This window comes from Parasteatoda tepidariorum, chromosome 6 (assembly GCF_982258835.1).
Source record: "Parasteatoda tepidariorum strain Cologne lab strain chromosome 6, Ptep-v5.0, whole genome shotgun sequence".
Lineage (NCBI taxonomy): Eukaryota > Metazoa > Arthropoda > Arachnida > Araneae > Theridiidae > Parasteatoda > Parasteatoda tepidariorum.
Window position 1 is genome coordinate 108714341 of NC_141760.1, and position 17560 is coordinate 108731900.

The 17560-nt window shown below is 29.9% G+C and overlaps 1 protein-coding gene across 1 annotated transcript in view; it reads right to left on the reverse strand.

Moving 5' to 3' along the window:
• LOC107437256 (long-chain-fatty-acid--CoA ligase 5) overlaps window positions 1-17560 on the reverse strand; it is a 371824-nt gene that overhangs the window by 120132 nt on the left and 234132 nt on the right. The window contains exon 2 of the mRNA XM_087166428.1: window positions 6736-6829. Coding sequence (XP_087022554.1) covers window positions 6736-6829 — 94 coding nt within the window. The remainder of the gene's footprint in view (window positions 1-6735; window positions 6830-17560) is intronic.

A 17560-nucleotide genomic window follows, 5' to 3' on the forward strand; every position in this document is an offset into this window, starting at 1 on the left:
TATATATTCAATACTTATTTATGTATATTATTATAAAAAAACATATTAGAATAACAATAGAATAACGAATAACGTTTGTAGTATATTTATACCAGTATCAATTTTGCGCTAGTGAAAGCTCTTGCTCTTTTAAAAGATTTTATTATGTATTTTTTTATAAAACTTAGAAATTGCCTTTTATAAGTCAGAGGATTTTCAATGCAATCATCAAAATATTTTTAAATATAAACATAGAATGTAATATACAGCTGTATGTGTTTTTAATTTTTAACTGTATCGTTATTTATCATTGTTCACTGTATGTTACTATTTTTCATAAAATTTTTCAAAACCAAATCCATTTGTTTATACAACTTTTGAAAAAATAAAGTTATTTAAAAATAAAAAACAAATTTGAGCAATTTTTTGTTTCTTTTATTCTGAAAAGGAAAGCACAAAAACGTTTAGAAATTTATTGAATCGCTACTGAAGGAAGGCAAGATTGTAAACATCAAAACCAGGGGGATTACTGGAAGAAACAGAGAGGTGATCATTAGAAACCACCCTAGGTTTCATCAGGAAATGAAACTGGTTTTAGTATTTTTATAACGTTTTTTGCACTAAAACTTTGACAGATTTCGATGGTGTTTTTGTTTCTATCTTATTTATACATAAATTTATAACCCATAATATGCATACTTTTTACTATGCATACCCATAATATTTATATTCCATTTATGACAAAGGTTGTTAAGGTTGATATATTGAGACTAACTTTCAAATTTTTTTCAACTTACAAATGATTGTTTATTTAATAATTATTTGTAAGTTGACAAACTGGGCTGGGATTGCCTGGTCGGTAGGGTGCTGGGCCCATGTCCGAAAGTTCGTGGGTTCGAACCCTGCCGGCTGAAGACCGTATAGTAAAATGGTGACTGATGCACGTTAAATCTGTCGAGTCGCAAAGCCCTCCTTGTTCCTATAATGAACCAATACCTCTGGGGGTACTGAATTGGAGATTGATCATTCACTGAGAAAAAGAGATTTCGCTGAAAAAACTGATACTTGTTGGAGTTAATACGAAACCTCTCTCAGTACCCTTATAGCGAATGTAATTCACTTTCTGGAGCATTATTACACTTATCATCAGAAGGCATTGAAGACCCTATGAATTACTATACAATCACGATAAAATTTTTTAAAACTTTCTTCATAATCTGAACTGATTAAGTATATTGAAATCAATAGTATACCATTTTGGAAGGTCAAATAACAATTAACCAAAATTCATTAGAAACTACATTTAAAATCACAAGTGGTAACGTTTTTATTAAAGACTATGCACGTTTTGGTGTCATAATGGTACACATTCACCAGCAGGATAGAAGATTTTCGGTCTTTTATACTAGACTTTCTATTATTGTGACACAGAAAGGCATGTAGATTTTAATAAAAATGTTACCATATTTAAATTTAAACATTGTTTTTAATGAAATCACAAAGAAAAACCTACATAGTTTAATAACAGTCAATTAGTTCCACTAGTTGCCAATTTATTTGCTATCTGAAACTGAAAAGAGTTTGTTAGGAGCTATGTTTTAGCTTCATTTGACACATAACTTAGTTTTTGGTGATTTTTCTCCCAACTTCGATCTGATTTCTCTAGATAACTATATACTGTAGTTTTATAACAAATATGAAATTGTGGGAAGTGAGTAATCGACAAAGTCAACCTGCATCTATGAAAAGGACCCCACCATAGTATCAAGTTAACATGTCTTATATACTAGTGAATTGTAATTGTAACTTTGTAGTGGTAGATACACTACAGTACTCCCCCACCAGAATTATAGCTGTGATAGAATTCGATGAATGGATACTACTAGTTGAGTCATTGCTGCTTTGTGAGAAGCCGGGAGAGCTGTATTGAGATCACCGTACTTTTTTAAGTGCTGGTCGTGAGAGCTGTATTAAGTTCATGATCGTGGCCGAGTCTGTGTTGACTTTTAGCAGTCGAGTGTATAAGTTGCGTGTGATCGAGAAGTATCAGCGCGAGGAGGACAATGTCTCAATCACAAGTAGCAAGTCAACTGGCCATCCATCGAAGTAGGTGTATTCAAATCGAAGTGGGCGTTACTGTTAAGATAGGCGTGATCATTTCGGAATGGGAGTTTCTGTCAAGGTAGGCATGTTCACATCACGTCTGTGTCACCAATGTGGGAAGTGAGTAATCGACAAAGTCAACCTTCATCTATGAAAAGGTATCCCACTATAGAATCGAGTTAACATGTCTTATATACTAGTGAATTGGAATTATATTTTTGTAGTGGTAGATACACTACAAGTCATTAATTAGGCATAAAATATATTTTTAAACAATATCATAAGTTATTAAATATTGCAGAAAATAAAGTTACACATTTATAAATTCTTAAATTCACTTTTGAAACTCATTTACTTTATACAAAATTGTAAAACCCTTCAATTCAAAGTTTTATATCACTAATAGTGTTGAATAAAAATTTAATTCTATTATTTGAAGTTAAAAATAAAATTGCATTAAAATGCTTCCATTTCCAACCTATTATAGTTTGTCTGAAGTAAGAACTCCCCTAGCCATTCGTCTGATCCCGTGGCGGTAATTATGGTAACGAGATATAACTGTTTCAAGTAGTGGTGTGGGGTCATTGTTTAGGACAGGTTTTGGTGTTAGTTAGAGAAGCTAGCATTGTTAGAGAAGGTACCCTCCCTGAAATGCGCTTTTCTTGTTTCCATAGAAGCGGACCACCTCAGACTTTGTGGCGAGGGGAGTTCTTACCGTAGGCAAGCTATAGATAAATACTTACTGAGTAATAGCACCTTAAAAATAAATAAGAAATATATTTGTTTAGTAAAATTATAGGACTATTTGAATGTGTATTTTTGACATCAGAAAGAGTATTTCAGAAATGAAATCAAATTGTTTCCGTTTAGAATTTCACTTTTTACTATCTATAAACAACTTAAAAGATCATAAAATTGATCTAGAAAACAAGCAGAATAGAGAAAAAAGTAAATAAAAACAGAGAAAACTGATAATTGTTAGTTTTGAAAGAAGAAACAGTAGAATTCTTGAGGATGCCAGATCGTTCGATTCTACTAATTCCGCAAAAGATTTACAAAAGTGTACTGAATCTATAACAAAAAATTTATGTTTTCAAAACAATTAGATAATTATGCTTAAATTGAAATAGAAAAGTAAAATGAAAAATACATGAATGCATTCATTATCTCCTGAAGTACCCTGCCTTTAGGAGACACCTTGCATGCCTTCAAATTGGAGCTTTTGTGTGAGAAACTGCTTAACAAAATAAAGGGGTTGTGTTCCGAGCCCCCATTTGAAAAAAAATGCATAAAATATAGAAAAAAATAAATTTTGCTTTTCAATAAATGAAAAGCAAAATAACTTTTGAACTAAAATGAGTAAACGAATACAGGGAAAAATCTCAATCAACTCAATAAAGAACAACATTACACAAAGCTATTTGAAATTTAAATAAAGAAACGTGTCAAATTAGCAAACTACACTTGCAATCATAATGAAACATTCAGAGAAATGTGTATCATCAGTTCAAAATATAGTTACAAATTATTGTGGAACCTATCAAAATGTAATCACTTAGTGCTGCCATCTACCAAACAGATTTAAAAAGCAGATTTAAAAATGAGAAAGCGTTATAAGGAAATAGAAACACCAAGTAGTGCTTCTCCAAGTAGTGCTTAATATCAACAAAATTTAAAAAAAAAAAAAAAAAAAAAACAGACGATATTCAATCAATATTTAAGATTTAGAAAATTATTATTTACTCAGTTTATTTCAAAAATTTTCATAGCTTTAATAAATTCTGTATTTATTAAAAAAAAATTAATTTCTTGAAACTAATTGTAAAAAAAATTCTAAAAATTTTAAAATATAAATTCGAGTTAAAATTAGTAAGTATGATCACATTAAATTCTATTCTTTTATCAAAAGAAAAAAAAATAGCTTGCACTTCTTTATTTACTTTTATATCTAAATCTAAAAAATGAGCTTGTTTATTATTATTATTTTTGATTAAGTTTAGTTCTCCAGGATAAATATTCTTTAAGACATCAGCATCTTCAAAATTACGAATAATGAAAGCATCAAATTCTTAGCATCCTTTAATCCAATTTTGTTTGAGAAATTTAAATTCACAATAATGAAAATAGGTATTAACAAAAACACTCAAATAATTTCTTCCTATTGAAATACTTTTAATTTGATTGCAAAAAAATATCATTAGAAAGATAATTTTTAAAAATATTAGACTAATATAAATTCATCCAATACTCTTCACTAGGTAATTTTTTTTTTCTTCAAAATTTCTGAGCGTATATAAACTAGACTATTATGAGGGAAACTTAAAATAAATTTTTAAAATAAAAAGCCTGTCTAGTATTAATATTTTATTATTATTCATCATAAATGTTAAATCAATTAAAAAAACTTTTTACAAAATAATTATCAACAATTGAAAAAAAATTCGAAACAGGAAATTGTAACAAATAGTACAAGTAAAAAACCTGAACTTAGCCTTTTATGAGAAGACGATAAATGTGATTTATAAAATAAGCCGAAATTCGATTGTCAATTTTTTTTAATTGTTAATTTTAATTTAAGTATTGTTTTCAGATTTGTTAATCATATTATGCCAAAAAAACTTTTACAAATGAAACAAAAATTATCAAATGCTTTTTCTGCAACATCAATAATAAAATGTTTCTTTAACTCCTTCAAATTACCTTACCAACCTGGCACAATTTGCAATGAAACAATCAGCATATATATATATATATATATATATATATATATATATATATATATATATATATATATATATATATATATATATATATATATGAAGACAAACTTTTGGGATTTTCCAGGTTTGACTTGGATTTTTTTTTTCATGTAACATCTTCTTCACCTGATTTTTAACAGATTTTTGCTTAAAATATGGCTTTATTTCTATTCAAACACATTTGCTTTTAATTTATTTAATAAAGCCAACTAATGTGTTATAATTTGAACATTAAAAGTAAGTTTTAAAATATAAGTGTAAGAATTTGAATTTTTTTTAGGTGTAGGACGAATATAATTAACATAATAATATATAAACTGACTTGACGAACGCATGTAAAAATATTAAACATATATTTAAGTAATACGCAAAAACATTTATTTTAACAAAATTATTGATTTGTTTAAATATAGTTCACAAAAATACGTCAGAAGTTCATGATTACATTACTGCACTTTAAAATATTATACTGGTATAGAAAATCATTGTAAATATGAATATTATAAAACATTGAAATATTTAATACAGTTTCATTATCTAATTTTTAGAAATGCTAATCAGTAAAAAAACTAAAAATAAACAACTGATTGCAATTGTGAAATCATGCATATGGCCCATAAATTCAAGGCCCTGCTTCATTCTTTTTCTTTTAGAGGAATAAGTGTTGTGTGGGATCCATCCTTATTTGTTAGTTATCAATTTTATAACTGATTAGAGTTCCAAGAGTTACTGCAAATACACGATTTTTAGAAATGCTAATCAGTAACAAAACTAAAATTAAACAACTGATACGAATTTTTTGTAAAAACGGCAGGCACTGAACTTTCGTACTTCGCCTTAGAAGATGCCGGAAGTGCTACTCCTTTATCATTACCCAGTGAGCACCCGTGAACCAAAGTCACGGAGGCGAGCAACATTACCCATGCCACACTGCCACAAATACCCGATCATAGGGTGGGTCACATTCACACAACAGAGGACAGCACAATCCATGCCCTGAGCGGGATTCGAACCCGTAACCATCGGCTCCGCAGGCAGGCAAGCTAACCACTCGGCCACCTGGTTGGCATGTCGACTAAATAAATGACTGAGGATAGTTCATTCCCATTCATCATATAAAGGCAAGACAGAAAGCATCTCCAAAGATCCCGTTGACGAGAAAAGAGTCGGAAACAAGTCTCAAGCAATTTAAAATATTTTGAGCTAATGAAGCCTGATGTTGGTGGCATTTTGGGCAAAGAGGGTAGGATTTTATACCCTGAGAAAAAGTAAGACAATTTTAGATTCCCACTGACAAGGACATCAGAAAGCACTAAATTTCTTTATTTGATATCAATAACGTTTAAACTCTCGTTTTTAGCATAAATGTATAGACCTCTTTGGTGGGGGGTTGGGGGTGAAAACTGAGATTTACTTAAATCTAATTTTAACTGATACAAATTTAGTTTAAACGGCATTTCAATAATTCCTCAGAATTCACTAAATCTACGTTAGCTTATGTAGAAAAACTTGGAGTGTTTTAACAATACAAACTTTAAATGTGTTAGTTTCTGAATATATTATTCTTTTGTATCGAGGCTTTCACATAAATGGAGGTTCCAGACATCTAGAGAATTTCCTGACCTCCTTCAATTTAAATTTCTAACTTTTTTCGGTTTTACCTTGAGTAGAATTTTAATATGGCGCGACAAAAGTCATATATTGGCTTTGTGGTCTATACATCCACTTCATATTAATGAAGGAGTTAAAACTAAGGACATACGGGAAACTTAGCATTAGGGATCACATTTGGTTAAAATATCGGAAAATTCACAAAATTATCTGTTCTTCATGTGTGATCATTCTGAATTTTTAGCAGTTTTTTAAACTGAACTTACTTATAAACTGAACTTACTTTTTCTTATCCTCATTACTGAAGTTAGTAATGTCAATAGCATAGCGAACAGAATCCTCTGGAGTCTGCTGAGAAGTTCCTGCGTATCAAATATCTGTAAAATTCTTAGAAATGAGCAATTGCAGGGACTTTAACCCTAGATAATTGTTAATCTATAAGTTAATCTATAATTCAATACAATGTTAATCTATAATTCGATTAATACGAATTAAAAATTTTTTTTTCCTTCCATTTCAAAGAAATTATCAAAACTTAAGTAAAATATTTAAATAAGAAAAAAAAAATATGGTAGAAATTACAGTGTGTGCTCTATACCAACAGCCTTGTTGCAGACATGTGTTGACATTCTCCGTTTCTATCATTAACAGAATAAAAAAAAAATATAATAAAATGCAGAAAAAACTTAAAAAGCCGATAATGGCATTGACCTGAATTTCTACAAGTGAGTCATGGTGGCTCAGGAGACAGAGCGTTCACCTTCTAATGAGGTAACCCGGATTCGAATCTCAGCGATGGCTTGTCGATACGAATTCCGCATCCGGCTCACACCGACCACAGTGCAGAAGCGAAATACCCTCAGTGGTAGACGGATCATGGGTAAGATTCCGTAACAGTCAGGCTAACAATGGGAGGGTTTTCATGGTCTTCCTCTCCATGTAACGCGAATGCGGGTTTGTTCCATCAAAAAATCTTCCACGAAAGCAAAATTTCTTTCCTTATTTGATCCAGGAGTTTCCTTGTCTTCTGGATTGGGTTCAAAATTTCAAGGCTATGGAGTTGAACGTTAGTAGTCGTAAACCCATAAATTGAGTCGGCTGTTCCAGGACGGTTATAAAATAAAATTTCTACATGTTATAACTGAACATTCGACGACGATTAGAACCAATCTCTAAAAATAAAGAGTGTATAGCAGCGCTATAGCCTGTATGAGCCTGTCTCGGTTAGTATTTTGTTAGGCGAAAGTTTAGTTATCTTGGGTTAAATCTTTCATAACTCTTATCATTTCCCAATCGATGGATTTTGCATTGTTTTTTTATAAGTTTTAGATTTCAATTTAATTTAAAATTTGATTTAATTATTAAACTGAATTTAAATTTCAGCTAATTAAGGAACAGTTTATTGCATAAAATCTTTCTATTTCTTTTCGTATTATAAAAAACACAGTATGCAAAGTAATGCATTTTTCAATTCTGTAATGAATTATGAATTAAATTCTATTAATATTTTTTTCAATTCTATTAATATTTTTTTCTCCCTCCTTTTCGTATTCGCTTTTGCCCCCTTACGTTTAAACATTAATGATTATTTCTCTGCTCAAATTCAGCTATATTGTTACCGATGTTTGATATCTAATGCTATGGCGGTTATGGATTTGCAAAAAGTAAAAACATTCAACACACGCAATGAGAGAATATATGTGCTATTTAGCTATTATCTTAAGTCTAAAATAAAAGGAAGCTTACGTTATTTTTAAAATATTTGGTGTACTACTTTAACTAGTCTTCATTTAATGATTTTCGTTGCTATAGAGACCATTGGTTTTAATTTTTTACCAAAAACAATAAACATTCCAGCAACATCTCGTTGTGGGTTATAGAATGTCAAAAAGGTTGAAGATTCACAATTTTGAGACAACCACCAAAGTGGTGGCAATGCATCCAGCATTGCGCATCGACAGCCTTTACTTCACATCCAAACTTGGACCCATCGTTTTGAAGCTGGGTAGACTTTAAAACGCTGCCGAAGATCGAATCCAGACTTTCATCATGACAACTTAGTGCTTTAACCACTCTACTATCGATTTTCAAAATTTTTACTAAAGTTAATATTTAAATTTTTTCTCAAAACCACTAAATAAGTAAATGAATAAGTGAGTCAGTTCGTTTCGCAACACTTAATAAAAATAATGATAGATAAAATAAACTAATAAATAAAATAATTAATAAGTAAAATAAATTAATAAATAAAATTATTTAAGATCAGTATAGTGTAAAGGGGAAGTGGAACCCATATTTGCCCAAAGTATGGATTAACTCCTTGAGATGGTTTAAATTTAAGGAGTCAATTTCCAAAAAAATGAATTTTTTTAAAAAGAAAATAATAATCTCTTCCCTGTTTTTATACGTTTTACTTAAAGCAAAGTCAAAATAATTTTTCTATGTCAAGTGTATCCTTTAAATAAATAAAAGTGTATGAAAGAAACCAGTTTTCTTAAACTTAATTCTGAAATCGATCATTAATATTATTTTATCTTGCATTTAATTTAGAGTAACCAATTGTTCACATTGTTGCAAACGAAGCATGTGTTAGTTCGATTAAAAAAGTTTTTTTTCCCACTCATTCTTGTTTGAGATTTCTCAAATGCTGGTAGTCTTTTGTGAAATTAAAAAGTGAGAATTATGGATAAAAGCGATTTATATCGTTTTGCTATTTCAAATCATTGGAGAAAGGAAAGGGAAAAGTATCCCCGACCTAATCGTAAGTATAAAAACATATTTTGTAATATATTTTTTTAAAATTTTTATTATTTATTGACATGGACCTAGAATATTGTTAAGAAGATATGAAACTTCAGTACAGTGATCAAAATTTTCCCCAGAAATATAAATTTAATGAAGATTGAGAAAATTTCGTAAACAAAAAATAGTGCGTGGAGTCCCTCCGCGCGGAAGACGTTAAACTTCGTAACCTGCGACGTTAATTGTAGAAGAATCAGCAGTCGTAGAAGGATCACTACTTCTATTCAACGACTCTTTTTCCTGCTCCTCTCGCTTTCGTGCTCTGTAATAACGGTGATATTGTGCATTTTTCCCTCGTGGACCTCTTGAACCAGTGGAAGTGCTTGTGGTTGCCTCATCATCTGATTTGGAAAATGTATTTGTATTAATAATGTATGTGAATGCGTCATAATGTAATTTCAAAAGAGAAAACCTAACAATCAATTGATATTCACAAGAGACGTACCTTGAAATAACCGACGTACCGTCGCATTGTCCGTGGGATTGTTTTTACTCATTTTTTACAATTGTTATCCACTAAGTTTGAAAATAAAAAATACTACCCGTTTAAATTATATGTGTATCTAATTAAACTAAAATCTTTATAGAAAAACAATACTTTTATGACTTTTATTATTTTTATACTAGTGAGAACCAAAATAATATGGAAATGAATGAGGGAACACTGGATCCTACCACGTGATTTCCCGGCCAATAAAAATGTAGCGTTAAACGTTTAACGCAACCTTGTTGGAAGTCGCATAAGAAGTATAACTTCAAATAAAAAATTGACAATAAAATGTTTAAGCATATTTTAAAACTGATACTTTTGTCTTAAATTAAAAAAACAACTTTATGGATAATTTAATAAAACTTCTCCTTTTGAAATGGGAAATCCAATTTAACTTTTGATGCACTACAGATAGATAACAAATAAAGAAATGTTCAAATAGAAATTGGAGGGAAAATAGATTAGAGTATGGAAACGGGCTCTCCAATCTGCCATTTTACAGTTGTTTCTATCCAGATTTCTTATTTCCTACTCTGCTCAATTTCTCGAAAACAACAACAAAAATCTAAATTTGAAACAGTTTTCCCTGTTTTCTGTTTTGCAAGAACATAAAAAAGGAAAAAAAAACCCTTCCAAATAAAGACTTGAAAAGTGGCAACCAATTGCAACTTTTTACAGAGAAATATAAATATGATACAGATTTTACGTTTTTCTATATCTGATTCAAATATTTAAAAAAGTCAATATCTCAGAAAGCATGTGACATTAAGGCAATCTTGCGTCGGAATTTTCTTTTTATTTTCACGAAAATGTTTGTACTAAAAACCTTTTTTCAATAAAGCAAAAATATTGCAGTTTTAAACCTTTTATCCTAAAAGGATTAAAAATTATTTTTTAAAGCTTTTTTAAAAAGTATTGTCATTTGGCCCATAATGACTTTGGCCCATAATGACGTTTTAGCTGACGTCACACTAGCGATAGGATCAATTTAAATTGTCCATTAAAATTTCATAACAAGGTGAATTTTAGCTGAGCATACAAGACTTTGCGAAAAGAAAACCTTAGACTTACCTAGATTTAAGATTATTTTCGCCTTGAGACTAGGTTTATTAAGGGATGTTTTCATGCTTGAAAACCCTAAGTCAACCTCGATTTAAGGTTTTTATATCGAAGAATGTTTTACAAGGTTTTGGATGAGGGTAATGTGCGCAGATGGTCACAGATCTCGCTTTAAGGTTAGAAGGTTTACATGTAAACCACATGACAAACCTTTTTAGGTTTACATTAAAAAGGTTTTGCTGAGTTACAATAAACCTTTTTTTTTTTTTTTTTTTTTTGCTATCTGGGTATATTCAACACCTCTTAGAAGAAGAAAGGCCTCGGCACGGATCTATTTAGTAGTCCGATGTGACGAAGTTAACTGCGCAGTAGACGAAAATTAAGAAAGATGTCATTACGTTAGGGGTACTAAGCTGTGCAGTGGTTGAAAATACAAAATATGTCATTACGTTTGGACTACTAAGGGATTTCTATGGTAACCCGTGCTGAGGCCTGTTCTTTCTAGGAGGTGTTGGTATATTACGCTAGAACGTTAATTACCTATTTGAGTGTTATTAATTCACAATATATATAAAGTGGTGTAAATACCTATCCGAATGTGTTAAAAAACTATGAAATATTGTCTGTTATTTCAAGTTACTGCCGAATGGAGTGTTAGCACACACCTTAATTCAAGTAATTTTTTAAATTTCAACCCCAATGAATAATTAAGCTTACACCAAGCTGAGATGCTTTTAATCCATTTGTAAAACATTTTCGCTAAACTTGGCATACATTTGGAAACCGTCAAACGTTAGATATATTTTTGTTAACAATCGAAAAGGTAAAGGTTCGATATTCAAATGCTGAATGAGATGCATGATGCTGAACAGTTATGAAAAGGTAAGTATATTTTTTGTTGTAGAATATAAAAAGAATTATGTTCTCATACGAAGATGTAAATAAATTACATTAAATAATTTTATAATATTTAATTTCTCTCAGCTCAGGTTTGTTAAGCCTTTCTCGAATTCATATTACTATTCTCTAAGTGCTTTGTGTATGTTTCATTAACAAATTAATTTTATTCAAACTAATAAACATCAAACTAATTGGAGAGATTTCCGTATACTAATCTGTGGCAGAATAATAGCCAAGTTTTCTCGCGAGCAGCTGCCCGCGAGGAAAAAAAATCACAGAAAGGGACCAACTCGAAAGGTATAACTTGTATTGTAGCCACCCTCGGGCAAACATCTACATGCTTTTTTTAAAAAAAATTTGCGAGTTCAAAACTTATTTGGCACTTTGGCGACTGTCGTTGGTGCACCATATCAGGATACGGAAATATTCCCAACTATTTTTAAGAAATATTATGAAATATTCTAAATTTATAATTCCTGCTTTGTATTGTAATGTCAATGTAACTTTACTGTGTATTATATCCAGCTGTAATTATAAATTTTAACTTCACTTAATAACAAAAATTTTAAGGGCTACTTAGCACCAAGAAGTGCTCAGTTCTCAATGTTTTACTACCGTTGGTTCTTGGTTTAGTGGTACACCACTTGCGTGTGGAGTAGTTACAACTACTTTCAATGTTAAAATACTTGAAAAAGTTTTACATTGCAATACTTCTTTTAAACAAAATATTTTATGCTTTTCACAAAACAATTTTGTTATAACTCCCACTTTTTCGTAATTAACAAGTTTTATAAATATAAGTCTTTTTAAGAAAAATACAAAAGGTGGAAAAAAATTTCATTTAAAAATCATCATAGTTCAAAAGACATACGTGACTTGGTTCAATGAATGATTCTGTCTTGTAATCTGTAAGGTTTTTTTTTCTGTATCTGATGCAATCTTAGTATATCATTTAATGATTGATTGTATGTGATGCAAAGTGATAAAATTGCTTTCATGTGATAAATTTTGACAATATATTAATACTACACTGCGGTAATAGGATCTAAATATACTAATATTGGTATTTAGTATAATAAGCTTCTTAAGATTCTCTAAAAGGGATAAAATTGCTTTAATGAGGTAAATTTTGACAATGATCAGTGAGCCTTTTGGCAATTGCGCAATGTCAAATGACACTGAATATAGTTAATATTTTAAAAGCGGGTTTTGCTGAATATAATAACGTAAAGTCACCGGAAAGCTCTATAAGTAATAAAAATTAAAGAAAAAATGAAATTATTTAAACTTCATTAAATGTGTCGGTATATTGTTTTCAGTTTTGTGCTTGATTAAGCAATGTTGATTAATACCGTTTATTTATTATTTACATTTTTACAGCGTACGAAGAACAACCGTACAGTTAATTTTTTTAAAAATAAAATGGAGGTTTTCAAAAATACATACTTTTTTTAAAGAAGATTTTCTACCTTTTATTATGAATTTCATTTTATTTTGCAAAAGATAGTAAGTGTGGTAATTTGTAAAACTTTCTTTTATAATTGAACAGAATAAGCCCTTTAGAGATTATTTTAAAACTAGTTTTTATTCAAATTTTCAAATTCAATTTTAAATAATATTTCAGCATATGAGGATGGTAGTGAATTTGAAGATGAATTCGATGATATTGATTTGGATGAGAATGAATTGTAAGTAGTTACATCCCTAAAGTTTCATGCCTTTTGTCATAATTTTCTTTTCTTTTTTTTTCAATAAAAAGGTACCCTTTTGAGTATTTGAAAAATTTACACAGAAAGCTAAAAACGCAATTGAAAATAACGAAATATTTAACCCTTTACGGCCGCATTAAGTTTATACATGGGTGTCATGCTGGTCGGAATTAATTTTCGTTGAACTAACAGTAATATATATTATTCAAAATTATGAGAGAAAAATAGAATTTATTAATTTTTCTTTAAACTATGTAACATAATAATATGTTTTAATTTAATTTTATAATCGTCGTTGAACAGTCGACCCAATTTTTGAGTTTACAACTACCACTGTTCAACTCCGTAGCCTTGTAATTTTGAACCCAATCCAGAAGACGAGGGAACTCCTGGATCGAGTATTGGGAGAAATTTGCCTTCGTGGTGGACTTTTTGGTGGAACATATCTGTATTTGCGTTACATGGAGAGGAAGACCACGAGAACCTCCCATGGTTAGCCTGACGGTCAAGGGACTCTAACCCATGATCCGTCTATCACTGAGAATATTTCACGTCAGCACTGTGGTCGGTGCAAGCCGGATGCGGATTCGTATCGACCCGCCATCTGTGGGAATCGAACCCGGTTCACCTCATTGGAAGGCGAATGTTCTATTCCTTGAGCCATCATGGCTCTATTTTAATTTTATGCAAAACTTATATTTTATAGTTCTCGGGGGGGGGGTATCTTTCAAAGCAATCTCCAATATAAAGCTCAGGTTTTCGAGAATATGCGTCTTAAAAATAATTAGTTTGGCGTTTTCCGCCTTCAATTTTTCTGTTTGAACATACAGAATACAGTCTTTACACTTTACAGCTTCACAGTGCCACAATATATGTAGTGTGCCATTATGCTGTGACTAACATCTTTGCTGTGGTGGCTGAAAGCAGACAAACGACTGAAATGGTAAAAAAAAACGTTGGTGGCTGAGAGTAGACATATGACCGCAAAGGGTTAAAACAGCTGTCTTACTGTTTACTTATTTTGGTCACAAAACACTACTGCTGGTGAAATTCGACTAAGATATGACAAACTTAAAATAATGAACAGTCTATTTCAATAATGCGCATCCAATAATAAACTAACAATCGAAAACATATTTAGATCGAAACTTCTTAAGATGCACCGTTTTATATTCCACACTCTAAACGTAAAGAAACTCTGGAAGTCGCCTTCAAAGATCATACAAATCATTAGAAATCACACATTTTTAAAAAAAATAAAAATTGATTACCTTCAGAACAGATTTGAAAAAATATATTCCGTTTAAAACTTTAGTGATGAAGAATACATGATGGAGTTAAGAGCTGAGGTGCCATCATCTGATGATGATGATGGAGTTGAGGATGAAGTTAATGATAATGAGGTTGGGGATGATGATGATGAGGGTGATGAAGTTGAGGAGCTGAATAGGTATGTTAATTAGAATGCTTCCTAATGGCAGTTTGATATTTTAGTTAACCCCTTAACCATTGGTTAACTTTCAAGAAAACGATCATAAAAGTGCCTACTTTTTATTAGTGCTATTTGATTAGTGCTGACATCTAGTTTAAAATAAACTAACTATCTACAATTACTTTAAAAATATCCTGGTACTGCCTTCTGGTGTGTAAAATGAGAAAGAATATGTTTTCCGGGCAAAAGAAATGAATTATTTTTATTCTTATTGGCGTGTTACTACTGAGCACTCCAGACCGGAAATATAACGGGAGCGAGAAATAGAGGGCGAAACCTCACCCCGTCATTTTCACGGGGAGCGAGAAGGAAACTGATCTTTAGTGTCTGAGTTATTTTCAACCTTCTTCTGCTGACACTTTCGTTACGATTTTAAAATAAAATATTAACATAAAATATTAACATAAAATTGTAAGTGACTACATATCAGTCTTTAAGTTTTATTAATCCCTATGAATCAATGATTTAAAATGAATTTATTGAGCATGAACAGAATAAATGAGTGCAGTTATTTAAAAGATTAAAATCTTTGCTTCGACAAAAAATTTTCTTTTCTAAGGGCATTAACTTTACAAGAATCTACTTCATAAAATAATTAAAAATGCAAATGCTGAAGGAATGACAATGCTACTAGTATAAAGCAATTTTAAGGATTAAATAATTCGTAGATAAGTAAATTTTTACTCAGTAGTATAAGGTATAAACGATCTAAACAATTTTATACAAGAAAAAACATTTGCATTGAAAAAATAAAATTTTAAAATAAATTACAACTGAACATATTTCTTGTAGATTTTATTTCATTATTTTATACTTTTTAAGGTATTATCTTCATAACCATGGGTTATTTTTCCAAAGTCTCTTAACGGATTCCCGAAAAAAAACAACATAAATTGATAAAAAAACGAAATCTCTGTTTCATAAGTTTTGAATGAAAGACGAATGAGGTAAATAATTAAATAGTGAAAAAACTTTTTTCTTTAACTGAAAGATCTGTTTAAATACTAAGCCACGATTTTGGAATTTACTTATAAATGTTGCTGTAATTATCACCCCTACAAAGATCTATAATGGCCATCTTCTTATTTAGTAAATAATTAACACAAAATGCAAAATAAATAATTGCACATCGTAGCATTTTTAAAGCATCTGTGATCGTTGTTAAGTTAAAAATTTTTTTTAACTTATCAATAATTAATTTTCTTTAGTACGATTGTATAATGTATCGTAATATAATATAAGGTCGCGATTTAAAATTATTGGTCAATATTAAGGGGGGATATGGGGTCATTTATATGCATAGCATATCAGCAACAATGTCTTCATTTTTAAGCTATTATTCGCTATAATAAAAAAATAATATATAATAATTATATTAGTAAATAAGTTTCTGAACCATATATGTGATTTTTGATTAATTAATCCTTTGACGGTTAGGGAAATGAGCAGTTTTCGTTTACTTAATTCGCGCAGTATTACGAGCCAACAGTAGTCGAAAGTGGCAGCTGTTTTTCCCTGCTGTTCTTCCGAAAATGTCACCCTTCTCTGGCGATGCCGTAGATAGCTCGCCTCACGCTCTTTAAAAATTTCTTAAAGTACTTGTAGTACATAAATGGCATTTTTTACGTACTTTAAAATAATTAATAAATGATAATTATTAAATAGTAAATTATAAATGATTATAATCAATTATATAAATAATAGTTAATTATAAATATAAGACAGATATTAAATTGAAAGGACTAAATAAATACAACTAATGTAAAACTTTATGAAGCATTTTAACACAGTAATTACCTAAAAATCTTTTCAATCAGACTCAAAACTTGATAAGCTTTTTGTATCACAATTAGGACTGGGCGATATTAGAAATTATGTATCGTGATGCATCGTCAGTTTTGCATCGCGATATAGCGATGTATCGCGATATAGTATTTTTGAATTTCATTTACTTGCAAGGCACAGAAAGTCAGATTTCTATCGAAACTCCATACTCAAATTGATTTAAATCAATTTATAAGTTTGAAGATACAATGTTTTGCTTAAGAAAGATATTAAATAGACTACTATGCACAAAACTTACTTAAAATATTTATTGAAAAAATGTGTTGATACAGAATGAAATATTTGAACCTCTTTATCGTTTATAAGGTATTAGCAGTCTAATTAAGTACCTAATTACCTAAATTATTATTTAATTAAATTATTAATTAATTAATTAATTAATTTAGGTAATTATTAGGTAACTTTACTAAGCTCTTAACTAGAAATAAAAGAAAGTTTAAAACGATAGGTTTATGAATTATTTGAAAATCAATTAGTTTAAGCGAATGAAATTTTGAAAAAAAAAAGTTTAAAGCCGTAAAAAATAATTTTACTAAATGAGCCAAATAAAAATAACTCTGATAATTACATAATTATTAAGTTCGATTGTAATGTTCAAATTCTAAATGAAAAAGTAAACGCAAGTTTTGTTATATTTTCTAAAAATGATCACGCAAATAACGAAAGATTTCTTAATTTAAAAATAAATAATAAAAAAATAAATAAAATAGAAATTCATCAATATATTAACCTAACAATATAGAAAGAAAATTCAAAAAGTAAGTTCGTTAAAAATTATTTGTATGTTCAAAACAAAGTGCTAAATAAATTT